Source organism: Stegostoma tigrinum, chromosome 2 (assembly GCF_030684315.1).
Source record: "Stegostoma tigrinum isolate sSteTig4 chromosome 2, sSteTig4.hap1, whole genome shotgun sequence".
Classification (NCBI taxonomy): domain Eukaryota; kingdom Metazoa; phylum Chordata; class Chondrichthyes; order Orectolobiformes; family Stegostomatidae; genus Stegostoma; species Stegostoma tigrinum.
The window spans coordinates 113568924-113586056 of NC_081355.1; the positions used below are offsets into that span (position 1 = coordinate 113568924).

A 17133-nucleotide genomic window follows, 5' to 3' on the forward strand; every position below is an offset into this window, starting at 1 on the left:
TGGGACTGCAAGCAATTCCCAATGAAGATTATCACTGAAGCCAAACAGCAAGGTAATTGAAAGGAAGAAAATTTCACCAGATTCAAAACAGCAAGCCCTACAATCATGTCTTTGTAAAGGAGCGTAGGTTAAAGACATTGAATCTCTATTTGTACCATTCATTTTTCTATTTTATTCTGAATGCTTTTTGCATTGTTTTTGTTTTGGTATATTTTCACATTAGTTTGACAGTGATGCAGTTTTGTTTTTGCTGCAATTTGCATTCTGTAAAAGGAACAAAAGTGAAGTTGACGACACCTATTTACTGAAGTTAAGAAGACAGATTTCTCAACTCAGTAGCTTAACTGATTTGAATTTTAAGGCTGTTTAGTTACTTCAGATCTCACGCCGGTGTCTAAGTTACACAAAATGTACAAATTGAAATTGAGACATGTAATCATTAGGTTGTATGTATGAATAATCAAATATGCAGACTTAATCTTCATTTAACATGGGCCTGACTATACTTCTGATTTATTCCAGAGATGTACTTTGTGGCTATCTGCTGTGCGATGATACCTCTGGTGTGCCAAGAATCGGAGAACTCATGGGTGATGTGACTGTCTCTACTTTCTTATTGAAACACAAGCATATCAACTGCAGGTAAATCGCTATATTTCTGATTCAGAAGTGACAAAATAACAGGTGGAGAAGTTTCCTTCATGTAATTATGTGTTATCTAATAATAATGAGTTGGACTTACAGGAATAAATTGACCTTTAATAACTATGGTGAAAATTATCCATCAAGAAAAGAAATTCTAAAAAAACCTCACTGTAATTTTTCCTCATAAGTGCAACAAGGCCTCACATACTAGTGCAATTGGCAAATTAACCACTTTGAGAAACTCTATTAAATGAACAAGTTTTTGATCTCTGGATTTCAACTCTTATTGAAACGTGAAGGGTTTGTAAATGTATCTCTTATCCTCCTCAACCACCATTTTTGAAGATGAAGTCTAATAAAATAAACCACATGAGACCATCCCATAATCTCCCTGCCCACCAACTTGTCTCCCATTTCACAGTAGGTTAGAGAGGCATCAGGCAGAGCGTGCACATTTAGGCCACTGCAGTCCTTAAATACACAATCTATGGCTACTTAAAGGCCTAATTTCACCTGACTCACTATGTAAAGCAGGGGAAAAAGGAACAGAAGGACATAGCCTTGTAGATCTCACTACACAGAGTGCTATTGGGCAGCAAATGGGCTGTACTTACTTTTGAGGGTCCCCTGCTCCCATGGGAGGCACCTCCACATAATTGCACAGCCATTTAATCCTTCCCCATCAAGCATTTCTAAAACAGACCCCATCATCGTCCCTGATAAGAAAATGTGAAGCTGGATGAACACAGCAGGCCGAGCAGCATCTCAGGAGCACAAAAGCTGACGTTTCGGGCCTAGACCCTTCATCAGAGAGGGGGATGGGGAGTGGGAACTGGAATAAATAGGGAGAGAGGGGGATTCTGAAATAAATAGGGAGAGAGGGGGATTCTGAAATAAATAGGGAGAGAGGGGAGGGTCTAGGCCCGAAACCTCAGCTTTTGTGCTCCTGAGATGCTACTTGGCCTGCTGTGTTCATCCAGCTTCACACTTTGTTATCTTGGATTCTCCAGATCCCATTATCTGCAGATTCTCTGCAGATCCCATTATCTCCCATCATCGTCCCTCCAAGATAAGACCTTCCACAATCCTTGATTTACTTTTAAGGCTGGGTCCATCATATTTTTGGCAGGTGGGGTGATCTATCTGCTCTTCCACTCGTGGCCACCACTTAGCCACAGAACTACTGGAACTGTAGAGTTGCTGGCAATTCAGACTTCCCAGCAGCTTCTCCAGTGGGGATGGAAGTTCTGCAGTGAAAGAATCCAGGTTGCTCTCAGTGTAATGTCACAACTGGATTTTGAATGGCACACTTTCAGTCAGAAAAGGGGTTAGCAGTGAATACTGAATCCCATAAATTCCAGCTAAAGGAGAAAATGTTTCTATCAGAGGGACACAAATCTTTGAAATTCTCTGCCCCAGATAGTTACTCATTGAATATATTCAAGCCTCAGAATTTTAGATTAGAATCAAATAATATGGGGATAAGGTAGAAAAGTAGTCTGAATATTCGAGCTGGTCCGTGGTCTCAGTAACCTACACATGCTCATTTAGGGTCATGGAGTAATGGAAGCAGGCCCTTCGGCCCAAACCGGTCCATGTTGACCATGGTGCTGACTCAGCTAATTCCAGTTGCCTGTATTTGCTACATATCCTTTTAAAGCCTACCTACCCAAATATTTTTTACATGTTGCTATTGTACCTTATCTCAACCACTTTCTCAGGCAGCCCATTCCACTCTTGAGTGTGAAGAAGTTGACCCTCAGGTCCTTCCTAAGTCTTTCCCCTCTTACCTTAAACCTATGCCCTCTAGTTTTTAATTCCCCATCCCTGGGAATAAGACTATATGATTTCATCCAATCTATGCCTCTCATGATTTAATACACTTGAATAAGATCACCCTCATTCTCCAACGTTTCAGGGAATAAAGTCCTATCCTGGCCAACCTCTCCCTATATCTCAGGCCTACTAGGCCTGGCAACATCCTTGCTGATCTTCTTTGCACAGTTTCCAATTTAACTACGTATTTCCTATAAGTGGGTGACCAAAAGTGGACACAATATTCCAAGTGCGGCCTCACCATTGACTTATACAACTGCAACATAACGCCCCAACTCTTATACTTAGTGCCTTGGCTGATGAAGGCCAGCATGCCAAATGCCTTCTTTACCACCCTGTCTACCTGTGATATTACTTTCAATGAACTATGTACTTGTACTCCTAGGACCCTCTGTTCCACAACATTGTCACGATCTTACCGTTTATTACCTTGGCTTGACTTTCCAAAGTGCAATACCTCACACTTAGCTGTATCGAATTGCATTTGCCAGTCTTCAGCCCACTTCCCCATCTGATCAAGATTCCTCTGTAATTTTTGATACTCTTCCTTGCTATCAGTGATGTTTCTTAATTTTGTACAATCCGCAAACTTACTAATCATGCCTTGTACATTCACATCCAAATCACTTATGTAAATAACAAATAACAAAGGCACGAACCCTTGTGGCATACTACTAGTCATGGCCTCCAGTCTGAGAAACAACCTACAACCATCACCCTCTGCTTCCTACTATCGAGCCAATTTTGAATCCAATTAGCTAGCTCTGATGATCCCATGCAACCTAACCTTCATGACTAGCCTGCTGTGTGAGACCCTGTCAAATGACTTACTAAAGTCCATATAGACAACATCCACTGCCTTACTCGCCTCTGTCCTTTTAGTTACCTCTTCGAAAAACTCTAAAAGATTTTAATATGTGGATTCCCACACACAAATCCATGCAGACTATCCCTAATCAGACCTTGACTATCCAAATGTTGGTTGATCCTGTCCTCAGTATTATCTCCAATAACTTGCCCACCACTGATGTCAGACTTACTGGCCTATTTTTCCCTGGCTTGTCTTTGCTACCTTTCTTAAATAATGGAACAAGATTAGCCACCCTGCAGGCTTCTGGAACTTCGCCAGTGGGGAAAGATGAAGCAAAAATCTCTGCAAGAGCCTTTGCAATTTCTTCCCTAGCCTCCCACAATCTCGGAGGATGGACTTAATCAGGCCCAGGGGATTTATCCACCTTAATGCGCTTTAAGGCTGCAAACACCTCCTCTCTGGTAATCAGTGCGTGGTCCAAAACTTTTTTCCCTTATTTCCTTAGCATTCATGATCCTCTCCTCATAAACACTGAGGAGAAAAACTCATTAAAAATCTCCCCCATCTCTTGTGGCTCCACACTTAGACAGCCATGCTGATCTTTAAGGGGACCTATTCCCTCCCTAGCCATCCTTTTACTCTTAATATCTGGAACCTCTATGTTGTTAAACATTAGTTGCTGAGGTGCCATTAATGCATTTGGTGCTGGTGGACCTCCAGTTTTACAACATCAAAGGAATCAGTATTGCCCACCATCTCCATTGTGCCAGTATTAATAACTGGAGACAAAAATAGAAATTGCTGGAAAAGCTCAGCAGACCTGTCAACATCTGTGGAGAGAAATCAGAGTTAATGTTTCAGATCGAGTGACCCTTCCTCGGAACTGATGATAGCTAGGAAAATGTCGGGTGGGGGAAGGAGGTAAGGAGTAAACAATAAATGGGAATAGACCCCAAAGAGAGAGAAGAACGAAAGAGTGGCTAATGATCTGGCTAAGAGGGTGAATATCTATTAATGGGGACTGTTAATTGCTAACAAAGGGTATTGTGCAATAGCAGACTGTGTGATAACAAGATAACAAAGTGTGTAGCTGGATGAACACAGCAGGCCAAGCAGCATCTCAGGAGCACAAAAGCTGATGTTTCGGGCCTAGACCCTTCATCAGAGAGGGGGATGGGGTGAGCTGATAACAAGGCCTGGTTTGTGGGAGTTTGAAGTAAGGACACAGGAGAGCTCAAGTCCTAAAGTCATTGAACCTGATATTGAGTCCCAGAGGCTGCAGGGTCCCCAAGTGGAAAATGAGGTGTTGTTCTTCCAGCTTATGCTAAGCTTTGCTGGAGCACTGCAGCAAGCCTGAGACAGAGATATTGGCCAGGGAACAGGGTGGTGTGTTGAGTTGCAGGCAATGGGAAGTTCAGGGCCTTTTTTGTGAACAGAATACAAGTGTTCTGCAAAGTGGTCATCCAGTCTATGTTTGTTTCTCCAATGTAAAGGAGACCACATTGTGAGCGGCAAATGCGGTAGAGTAGATTGCGGGAAGTGCAGATAAAGTACTGCTGCATCTGGAAGGGTATGTTTAGGTCCTTGGATACTGGGAAGGGAGGAAACAAATGGACACCTTCTGTAGTTGCAGGTGGCATGAGGCTGTCAGGCGTTTTGAAGGTGTTGGGAGTGAACGGCCCAGAGGGAACGGTCCCTGTGGAAGGCTGACAAGGGAGGAAAGGGGGATATGCATCTGGTGATGGCATCATGCTGGAGGTGGCGGAAATGGCAGCTCATGATCCTCTGGATGTAGATGCTGGTGGGATGTTAGTGGAGAACAAAGAGGACCCTATCGTTGTTGCCAAAGGGAGGAGAGGGGGTGAGAGCTGACGTGTGAGAGATGAGTTGGGCCTGACTGAAGGCTCAGTCAACCACGGTGCTGGGGAATCCTTGGTTGATGAAGAAGGTGAACTGTATTAATTACTACTTCACTTTCTGTCAACAACACAGCTTGTCTTTTTCTGATAAACTATAGCTTCTTTTAGGCCAGCTCTTCCACTGGGTATTATGCTCCTTAGCTGAGTCTGCTGCTAGGCAAGCTCTTCTGAAAGTGCAACATCATTTTGGACTTTGGGCAAAATTTAACATGTCAGTTCCCTCAGTGTAGGTGACAAATGAATTAACATTATAATCATGTTGAGAATACTACTTCCAAAACACCCAGCATGTTTCAGCAAGAGCCAAGGAATCATTTTTACTTTTGCCTATGACAGTAAGTTGGTGATTTCAGATCAGTTTGTCCATGGTAACAATACCCGACCCCTGAAGGGAAATAAAACTGAGTGGGATATGCAATCGTGTACTGACTATAGGGGAAATGAAAATCTCTTTTAGAATGCTTTTAGCCATCAATGTTAGTAATTAGCGGTGACTGCCAGCAGTTTCACAGTGGAATCGAATCATTTCTTATGATTTGCTCATTTAGTCATGTTAATTAAGTTCCTTGTCAGTCTTGATTAGGCATATATTGTGCTTGATGGTGTTTACAATTAATTACAATTGTGATGCTTATTAAACATTTACTTTGCATTTCATTTCAGTTGTTACGTTTTGAATAGTGACATCATTAAACTTAGTTTTATACCCATATGCTTTCAAATATGCTTGTCATGCAAGAAATTTTCCCATGTAGTTTTTGCAAATAGAATGTGCAAATATAACTTTTTTTACAGTAAAGCATGAAAAGTATTTGAGTGTTTTTGAACAAAGAGTTATTTGTTAAGAACATGAGAAATCAGCTGAATTTTAACATTCTCATAATTCTCCTTTACTTCCTTTCTTCTCTAGGAGGGTATATAATTGTTTCTTGACCCCACAAGCACTGTCTGCTTGAATGGCTGGACAAGGTTAAGGTGATAGGGAGGAGTGTAGTGACTCAAGGAGGTTACTGAGGTAGGGAGGGATATAGGGACAAGAAGAGATTACAAAGATGGGTAGGGGTGTAGGGGCAGGAGGAGATGACAGAGATCGGTAAGGATGTAGGGGCTGGAGGGGCTTTCGAGATAAGAGTAATGTAGGGGCCAGAAGACATTACAGAGATAGGAAGGGGTGAGGGGGCTGGAGGAGGTGACAAAGATATGGAAGGATGTAGGAGCTAGAGGAGATTACAAGGATATCACAATTCTCTTATGATAAAGATGACCATTCTATGAGCTTTCTGAATGGTAAATCATTCCAGAATTCTATTAATCTTTGAGTGAGCGTGTGTGCTCTTCGCATTCATGATTGTTAAGATATTTGAAACCTTGACAAAAAAAATCCTGAAATAAGTGTTTGACCAACTTGGCCAGCTCCCTTCATAATCCTGAAATTTTTTTGTCCCAGAAGTGAGCTCAATTACCTAACCTTCCTCATAGCCTCAGCTTCAATTACACTAAAGCTACAGGCCTCTTGCTGTTCGAACAAAAATCAAAGAACAAAGAATATTTCAGCACAGGAACAGGCCCTTTGGCCTTCCAAGCCTGCACCGACATGCTGCTCGTCACAACTAAAACCCCTGACCTTCTGTAAACAAACCTAAAGTCATGCTGCTGACTGTACCCTGCACTCAAATTAAGAGCAATGTACAACAGGAGGTAAGATTGTCCACATACTCAAACATTGGAAAGGATTAATTAGCAACATAGGAACTACCTATCAAGTTTCTTCTCCTTTTAACATGAAAATGGCAGATTAAACACTTCAATGCCTTTCATTTACATTATCCCACAACCCTGTATACCACTGGTATTCAGAAACCTATGAATCTCCTCTTGAAGTTACTCAAAGCCTGAGCTCCCGTAGCCCTATGGAGTAGAGAATTACAAATATTTACCACCTCTCAGTAAAAACCTTTGTCCTCATTTCACTTTTAAGACATATCCCTTTTATTTTCAAATTACAGCCCTTGACTCCACAAGCAGGAGAAGCATCTTACTTGCGTCTATCAAAGTTCAATGACGTCAATTCATTCTTCAAAACAGTAGAGAACACAGACAGAGTTGGCTCAATCTTTCATAGGACAGTCCTGCCATTCTGAGAATAAGTCTGATGATTTTGTTACACTGCCTCTAAGGTGATACTATCCTTTTTGAGGTACGGAAACCAAAATTGCTTACAGTACTCCAGCTGCGATCTAACCAAGCTGCTGTACAATTAAAGCAAGACTTCACTACTCCTGTACTTACATTATCTTATGATAAAGATTCCATTAGCTTTCTGAATAGCTTGCTGTATCCACATGTTTACATTGAGAGAATTATCGCCAAGGACACCAATGCCCCATTTTATATCTATACTTTCCACCCTCTTGCCAATTGTAAAATACTCTGCATATCTGTTTCTCCTGCCAAAGAGGACAAGCTCACGTTCTGTTCCATCACACGTGTTCTTGCTGATTCATTAAGCCTGTCCAAATCTTGCTGAAGATGCTTTGCTACTTCCTCACAACACACATCCCCACTTGGCTTTGAAATATATTTCATAAAATTATGTGACACACCAGTGGGCTACATAGTGACTCCTAAGTTATGACTTGTCCCAGAACAATAGTATAACTATACCCAGTGTAAAGCCCAAGTAATTGGAGGTAGCTATTTTAAATGTCAGATCTCTCACTTGAGTACACTGGGAATTCCCGTAAGGTTTATTTTTTCACATCAATGTACAAATTATACTGTTTCCTGAAAATGTGTTATTGGAAGTAGAATCGTAGCCCTAAGTTTCCAATACCTGCTGGGCAGTCTGTGCCCTTGTAAAATACATTATTGATATCAGAAGCATGTACAATACTCCAGATGCACTGACTGTATTAAAGCAGCAGAACCACTTTTAAATTGTAACTTCTCCATGAGTGCGACCTTTCTTTTATTTCATTCGAGCTCTGTAATATACTTGGAAGTTTATATTCCTGCTATAATTGAATGCATATTGTCTTACTGGCTTGTATATTTCCTGCTAATTATTCTACAATAATTGATACTGAATTAAAGCTACAACATATCAGTCAGGTTACCTCAAGGATCCCGCCTCTGGAGGTGATTATTAGTCAAAACAAAAAAAGAAGTCATGGTGATTTGGTCACAGGGTAAGAGATTGTTTGATTGTACGTGACAGCACTTCCAGACATTAAAATAAAAGAAAAACAATCCAGTCTCCGTCTTGTGGACGGCACAGTGGCTCAGTGCCTCACAGCGCCAGGGACCCAGGTTTGATTCCTGCCTTGGGCGACTGTCTGCGTGGAGGTTGCACATTCTCCCCGTGTCTGCGTGGGTTTCCTCCGGGTGCTCTGTTTTCCTCCCACAGCCCAAAGATGTGCAGGCTCGGTGGATTGGCCATGGTAAATTGCCCGTAGTGTTCAGGGGTGTGGAGATTTGGTGGGCTCTAAGGGGATGGGTCGGTGTGATCTTGTTGGGCCAAAGGGCCAGTTTCCACACTGTAGGGATTCTATGATCTATTCTGTTCTGATTGAAGTCTCTTGTGATGCAGTGGTGATGTCCCAACCTCTGTACCAGATGGCCCAGTTCAACCCCTGAGATAACGAGGTGTAGAGCTGGATGAACAGAGCAGGCTGAGCAGCAGGGAAGTTGATGTTTCAGTTCTAGACCCTTCTTCAGAAATGGGGGAGGGGAAAGGGGTTCTGAAATAAATAGGGAGAGAGGGGGAGGTGGATAGAAGATGGATAAAGGAGAAGATAGGTGGAGAGGAGACAGACGGGTCAAAGAGGCGCAGATGGAGCCAATAAAGGTGACTGTAGGTGGGGAGGGGATAGGTCAGTCTAGGGAGGACAGACAGGTCAAGGGGGTGGGATGAGGTTAGTAGGCTGGAGATGGGGGTGGGCCTTGAGGTGGGAGGAGAGGATAGGTGTGTGGATGGACAGGTTAGGGAGGCGGGGACAAGCTGGGCTGGTTTTGGGATGCAGTGGGGGGAGGAGAGATTTTGAAGCTTGTGAAGTCCGCATTGATACCATTGGGCTGCAGGGTTCCCAAGCGGAATATGAGGTGCTGTTCCTGCAACCTTCGGGTGGCATCATTTTGGCACTGCAGGAGGCCCAGGATGGACATGTTGTCTGAGGAATTGGGGGGGGAGCTGAAATGGTTCACAACTGGGAGGTGCAGTTGTTTATTGTAAACCGAGCGTAGGTGTTCTGTAAAGCGGTCCCCAAGCCTCCGCTTGGTTTACCCAATATAGAGGAGGCCACAACGGGAACAGCGGATGCAATACACCACATTAGCAGATGTGCAGGTGAACATCAGCTTGATGTGGAAAGTATTCTTGGGGCCTGGGATGTGGGTGAGGGGAAGGTTTTGGGCAGGTGTAGTACTTCCTGTGGTTGCAGGGAAAAGTGCCGGGTGTGGTGGGGCTGGAGGGGAGTTTGGAGCGGACAAGGGAGTCACGGAGAGAGTGGTCCTTCCAGAAAGCAGATAAGGATGGGGAGGGAAAAATACCTTTGGTGGTGGGGTCAGATTGCAATGGTGGAATTGTCGGAGGATGATGCGTTGGATCCAGTGGTTGGTGGGGTGGTGCGTGAGGACGAGGGGGATTCTGTTTTGGTTGTTATTTGCAGGACGGGGGTGTGAGGGATGAGTTGTGGGAAACGTGGGAGACACGGTCAAGGGCGTTCACGACCACTGAGTGGGGGGAAGTAACTCCTACCTGCTCCAGAGGTGTGTTATAACATCTCTGGACAGCTTGATCTTAAAAAAAATTTCAACCACCCTTAATGGGGTTTGCACATACATTACTCAGCTGTACAAGTGGGTTTTACTTGTGGTGGTTAATAGATGGGCAAAAATACCATGGCTGACTTCGCGATGGAACAAAAGGGCTCAGAATACAAGGAGCAGTATAACATAGAACATAGAACATTACAGCACAGTACAGGCCCTTTGGCCCTCGATGTTGTGCCGACCTGTCATACTGATCTCAAGCCCATCTAACCTACACTATTCCATGTACATCCATATGCTTATCCAATGACGACTTAAATGTACCTAAAGTTGGCGAATCTACTACCGTTGCAGTCAAAGCATTCCATTCCCTTAATACTCTCTGAGTAAAGAAACTACCTCTGTTGTGTGTAAGATCATTGCTGGATATAAAGAAGGGAAAAAAAAACCCAGCTTGGCTCCTGTGGTGCAGTGATGCTGTGCATACCTCTGAGTCAGGTGCAGGCCCATGACCATGTCCAAACTGTTCCTGAGGTGTGTGTATTACACTTGACCAGGTTGATGAAAAAAATCTGAAAAATCCAGCCAGCCTTAATTTGCTTTACCTTTTATGTCATAATGTATATTAAAACATGAGGGAATTTGAGTGAATTTAACACTTGTGACAGCTCTTGTTTATAGAGCCATAGAGGTCTACTGCACAGAAAAAAGGCCCTTTGACCCATCAACTCTGTGCCATTCAAAATCAAGCCCCAATCTATTCTAAGATGACAAGGTGTGAAGCTGGATGAACACAGCAGGCCAAGCAGCATCAGAGGAGCAGGAAGGTTTGACGTTTCGGGTCAAGACCCTTCTTCACAAATGTCAGAGACCCGAAACGTCAAACTTTCTTGCTCCTCTGATGCTGCTTGGCCTGTTGTATTTATCCAGCTGTACACTTTGTTATCTCAGATTCTCCAGCATCTGCAGGTGCTACTATCTCTCCCAATATATTGTAACCCCATTTTCCACCTCGTGGCTATGTATGCCTTGGTGTCGCAAGTGCACATCTAAATACTCCTTCAATGCTATGAGGGTTTCTGCCTGCACCAGCCTTACAAGCAGTAAGTTCTAGATTTCCATCACCCTTTGAGAGAAAAATATTTCCCACATATCCCCTCTAAACTTTCTGTCCCATGCCTTAGATCTATGCCCCCATCGTTAATCTGTCCACCAAGGAAAGAATTTCCTTCCTGCTTACCCTATCTCTATCCCTCATAATTTTGTATATCTGAAGCAAAGTCCCCTTAGTCTGCTCTGTTCCAAAGAAAACAAGCACATCTATCCAGTCCTGCCTTTTAAATGCTCTGTTGCACAGAACAGTATCATGCTTTGGAGCATCCAGTGAACTCCACTGCTGAGCTTCTTCATCCACCCAGCTGTGGATCCAGGGACTACACTGAGAAGCAGTGGCAGGAAAGAAAGAAAACCTATTAAAGGTACTTTATTGGCATGGGTGGCATTGCACTGTATATGAAGTCTCAGGTTTATATAAATTTGCTTGCTTTGGTGCTGCAACTGTTTGTTTAAGTCTCTGTGTTGCCTGGAATGTAACTGCTACGGAGCTGTGGCAGTGAGGTGCCTACCAAATTGTGTTCGCAATATTTCTAACACTAATGTTCCAACTAAAGTGACTGCATCTGCGCTTGACAGAACCGAAGAGACGGTTTTGCCGATATTTCCTCTCAGGCCTCTGTACCCTTGTCTTCAGAGGTTGAGGACGCAGTTTCCAGTTTCTCTATAGTGCTGGTGAACATGCTGCTGGTCCCTGAAAGAAAAAAAAGAGAGAGTCGGCATCATGGTTAAAAATGGTGTGCAATGAATGGCATTGAAAAGTGGACTTACTGTGAGAGTTGAACCCTGGGGTGTAGTTCCTCCAGTTTTGGTGATTTACTCACTTTCCACACTTCGAATTGTTCACATAAACATCTATATCAATGTGCCAAATATGCCCTCTAAAAATAATAAACCGCTTATGAGTTTCTACTTTGAAATATATTGTTCTGTTTGTTTTTTTTCTAGTGGTGGCCATGTCATATTAGATGAAGTCACAGATCTTGGGTACGTGCAGGATGGAACCCCATGTGGACAGGATAGAATGTGTATCAATCACAAGTGTCTTCCTCTGAAAGCATTTAATTTCAGTATCTGCCCTGGAGCTAGTGGTGCAAGAAAATGTTCAGGACATGGGGTAGGTTAATAAAAATGTTCCATTATTCAACCATTAGCAGCTATGTTGGAAGCTGAGTAATTACCTTCACCATTTGCCACTTGTCTCTGATTTTCTCCATAGTTCCGTTAACAAGAATCTAGAAATTATACAATTGTTCTTGACCTAGAAAGTGCCAACAACTGACTGGAGGAGGAATGATGTAGCTACTGCCACTAATCATATTTAGAAATAAACCTATTTACTGTTAGATTTTGATAAATGGTTTCAATGGCACACATTTTTGCATCTAAATGCTGCTAACAAAGCAGGCAAGTTAACTACACAAGTTCAGATCAAAAATAATGAAACACCTGAATTAGAAACGTAAAAATGAAATTATGAGCTATTTCAGAAGAATTTCAGTCCATAACATAGTCAAAGATTGAGGCAATAGTTGCAAGGCATTTTATTTCATTACCTTTTATTTGTAAAACTGTGCATTAATATTTCAAAATATATACATTATCCATTTGAATCAATGGGGACTGTACTTGGATTATGAACCCTCTGTGTAAAGATATATAAAGTACAGTTTTACTGAATTCAAACTTTTAGAAAGATTAACGTATAATGCACTATTTTAAGGTTTTATGTTATTGGTAAGCTTTCACATGTGCTTAATGCCAGGGTGATGACCGTAAGGAATACTTTACACTCATGACTTAGGAGCTTTTCTCTTTGCCTTGTGGGACAGGTTATCATATTTGTCACTCACTTTTTCGAAATGTATGTTTTGCAATGTAACAACCTGCCCGCTGAAGTCTTTAAATGAAACATTAAAACTGCCTTTTATGTTCTCAAGTGGAGTTTTTTGTTTATATTTCTGATATCAAACACTGAAAGGTAAAGTGACCTATTCCTTCTTCTGTTCTTATTGGTCAAATTATTAAAAATTATGTGTTCATTTATAACACAGATTCGATCTGTTACATGCCAAATAGTCACAAATTCTTCATTCATCATTTGTTACAGGACGATCACTCAAGGTTCTATTTGGTGATACTCCTTGCTCTCCTGATATGCGGACATTGGTAGTCCAGGACAATAGAACATAAGCAGCTTTCTAATTGTAACCTAAGTGAAAGAGAAAATCACATTCAAAATTTTACAAATATATTACTTCAATTAGTATGTGGCCTATATTCATTCTCATTCTGGACCTATTTTGCCTGTTATGTTTAGATATGCTATCTGTTTGCGTGTTTACAATTTATTTTCTTTATGTTATGCTGTGTTTGTATATCTAAATAGAACTAATAAAATCAGTTTTGCTATTGTAGCTGAAACTGGTACCACAAAAGTACATGGAATATGCATTTTAGCATTTATCTTAATATTTTTCATTGAACAATCTTTTTCCAAAATAATTGTCCAAAAACAAATGTTTTCATTTATTTGCAACAGCTTAGTTTGATGTTTAAACACTAATTAGTATTCTAAAATAGAATCTCAAACAACTCCTTCCTCGCTTGCAGATGCCTTCAGAAATAATAGCATTTCTTCCCTAATGTTTTCTGCTTCCATTGCAAATAAGACTCATTTTTCAGAAAATGCACACATCTCCCAGAGTGCAGAAAATGGTAAGTGATTCTGAGCTTAATGTATAAAATGAAACATACAACCAGAGGGTATGTTACAATTCATAACGAGACGTAATAAATACCTCCTCAAATGACTAAATTCCTCTTAACCACAATATATTCCATTCATCATGTACATTCAAAATAATTTTTCAGTTCTATTTCACAAAAGTAATATGTCACACAAGTCAATAGAGCTGAGCAATTTTTGTTTGGAAGTTTAAGCATACTGTGTATGAATCATGTTTTTCATAGCTCACCATCACCTTCATGCGTTAAATGTGGATCAAAATTGTTATGTTTTTATTAACAGAAAATTCTATTTCATAGCAGTTTATTATTAATACTGGTTCGCAACAAATACACCTCCCAGCTGCGAACCATTTCAACTCCCTCTCTCACTCCTTGAATGACAAGTCCACCCTGGGCCTCCTGCATTGCCACAATGATGCCACCTGAAGGCTGCAGGAACAGCATCTCATATTTCGTTTGGGAATCCTGTAGCCCACTGGTATCACTGTGGACTTCACAAGCTTCAAAATCTCCCCTCCCCCTACCACATCCCAAAACCAGCCCAGCTCATCCCCACCTCCCTAACCATTCCTCCCACCTCAAGACCAACCCTGATCTCCTACCCACTAAACTCATTCCGCCTCCTTGACCTGTCCGTCCTCCCTGGACCGACCTAACTCCTCCCTAACTCCCCACCTGTATTCGCCTTTACTGGCTCCATCCTCGCCTCTTTGACCTGCCTGTCTCCTCTCCACCTATCTTCTCCTTTATACAACTTCTATCCATCTCCCCCTCTCTCCCTATTTATTTCAGAATCCCCTTCCCCTCCCCCATTTCTGAAGAATGGTTTTGACCCGAAACATCAGCTTCCCTGCTCCTCTGATGCTGCTTGGCCTGCTGTGCTCATCCAGCTTCACACCTTGTTATTTCAGATTCTCCAGCATCGGCAGTTCCTACTATCTCTTATAGTATTATCAGGTTTAATGCACATTTTCTTGTAGAAAAGTTTTCTGGTCATGGGAGAATGCCACAAGTGAGGATTATGTACAGAAATCCTGTTTAGGTTGACTTGTTGGATTGAAAATCTTATTAGCTTATCAACAGAGTTATGTTTTTTGTTTCCTCATTCTTCATGAACACACTGGATTTTAGAAGATGAATAACAGATTTTCCTAGTGTGAATAAACTGCTAACCAGCAACTTTCTGACACAAGGTTCTTGAGCTGAAATGTTAACTGTGCTTCTCTCTTCACAAATGCTGTCTCAGCTGCTGAGCATTTCCAATGCTTAATTTTTTTTTCAAATTTCTAGCATCTGCACTGTTCTTTTATTATACTGCGAACCATTCAGTTATAGGAACATCTTTGTAAGTTCAGAATTTTCATTAATACTACATGATTTTTTTTTCTTTATTCATTCACGGGATGAGGGCGTCGCTGGCTAGGCAGCAGTTATTGCCCATCCCTAATTGACCAGAAGGCAGTTAAGAGTCAACCACATTGACTCTGAGATAACAATGTATGGAGCTGGATGAACACAGCAGGTCAAGCAGCATCATAGGAGCAGGAAAGCTGACGTTTCAAGCCTAGACCCTTCTTCAGACTGAGGTCACATGTAGGCCAGGCCAAGTAAGGATGGCAGTTTCCTTCCCTAAAGGACATTAGTGAACCAGTTAGGTTTTTCCTGACAGTCGACAATGGATTCACTCTTAATTCCAGATACTTATTGAATTCAAATTCCACCAGCTGCCATTGCAGGAGTCAAACTGGATCTCTGGATTAACAGTCCAGCAATAATACCACTAGGCCATCACCTCCCCGCATCATACCTTTATTAACAGTCTTTGTACTTTTTTTAATACTTTCATGGTGAAGGCCAGCAATAGCGAAGTTATTGAACAGCTCTAGTTTTGGAGACTGACCAAGGCAATTCTAAGAAATGAACATGTAGAAAATTACCCTAAACATTTCCACTTAAATAATGTGAATATCAGAGACTATTGATGAGTGGAGGAGCTCATGCAAGGAGCAACAGGGTTGCAGAACATAGAAATGCCGAGTCACTGAACCACCTTTTTCTCCTCTGGAGCTCCTCAGCATCACTGTACGTGAAGTTGACCTGACCACAGTCAGGCAGTCATACTGAAAATTTGTGTTTCAGAACCTACCACATCCTGAGAAAAGCTGTTCCATTACATCTTGAAAACTGACATCTACTTGATATGGGTGGAAGATTGCCCGTGCATGTCCTGTACACAATGCGGGAAATATCCAACCGGGGCAATTACTGCCCCATCAGCCTACCCATCAGTAAAGTGATGGTTAATATCACAATGTACACGCTTATTGATAACTTGCTGACTGATTCACAATTTGGATTCCACCAGGGCTATTCAGTTCCTGACCTCAGTATAGCCTTGATTCAACCATAGACATAAGAGCTGAACTCCAGAGGTGAAGTGAGAGTGCCTGCCCTTGATGTCAAGGCTGAAGTTGACTGAGTATGGCATTAAGGAGCCACAGTAGAACTGGAGTCAGTGTGAATCAAGGGGGAATTCTTTGCTAGTTAGTGTCATACCTGGCACAAAGGAACTTGGTTGTGATTGGCGGTTAGTCTTCTTAGCGCCAGGACACCAATGCAGGACTTCTCAGAGTAATTTAAGAGCGTGAAGAAATGGAGCAGGAGCAGGCTATTCATCCCTCAAACCATTCTATAAAATCATGGCTGATCTGCTGCATGCCTCAACTCCACTTCTGTGTTAGCTCTTTATACCCCCAACTCCTCCATATTTCACAATTCTATCTACCTCTTCTTTAATTACTTTATGTGATCAGTCCTCCTCAACTCTCCGGACTAGAGAGTTTTAGACATTCATTATCGTCTGAGAGAAGAAATTCCTTTGCATATATCTTATTGTGGACTTATTTTAGTTACATGGGTTTCAGGTCTTGGTCAAGTACTGTAGACCTACTGCCTGCAATGCCAGTCAACTGCAGATCAGCTCAATGTTGAGTGAGGCTATTTTCAAAAGCCACATTGATAACAGGGCATAAATAACAAAGCATGTAGACAAAATTCAGAACAGCAAATTAATGAGAAAGGAAAGGGAAAATTTAATTGCAAATGGATTTTAGTAGGTGGGTGGTCAAGCTGAATACATTATGTGCCTGATGTTGGCAGCATGGGGCCTGATGATGCTAACAGGTCTCACCACCGCTAATGTGACAACATTTATCACAATTTTCAACAGTTTTAGCTGTCAAGAAACTCAGCTATGAAACATTACAATCATTGAGTGCTGACGTCAAC

At 41.9% G+C, this 17133-nt stretch overlaps 1 protein-coding gene across 7 annotated transcripts in view; it reads left to right on the forward strand.

Annotated features, from left to right (window-relative positions):
• adam22 (ADAM metallopeptidase domain 22) overlaps positions 1–17133 on the forward strand; it is a 339135-nt gene that overhangs the window by 260173 nt on the left and 61829 nt on the right. For all 7 annotated transcript variants that reach the window (XM_048555033.2, XM_048555043.2, XM_048555053.2 and 4 more), the window contains exons 22-23: positions 523–642; positions 12043–12211. In XM_048555033.2, the coding sequence (XP_048410990.1) occupies positions 523–642; positions 12043–12211 (289 nt within the window). The remainder of the gene's footprint in view (positions 1–522; positions 643–12042; positions 12212–17133) is intronic.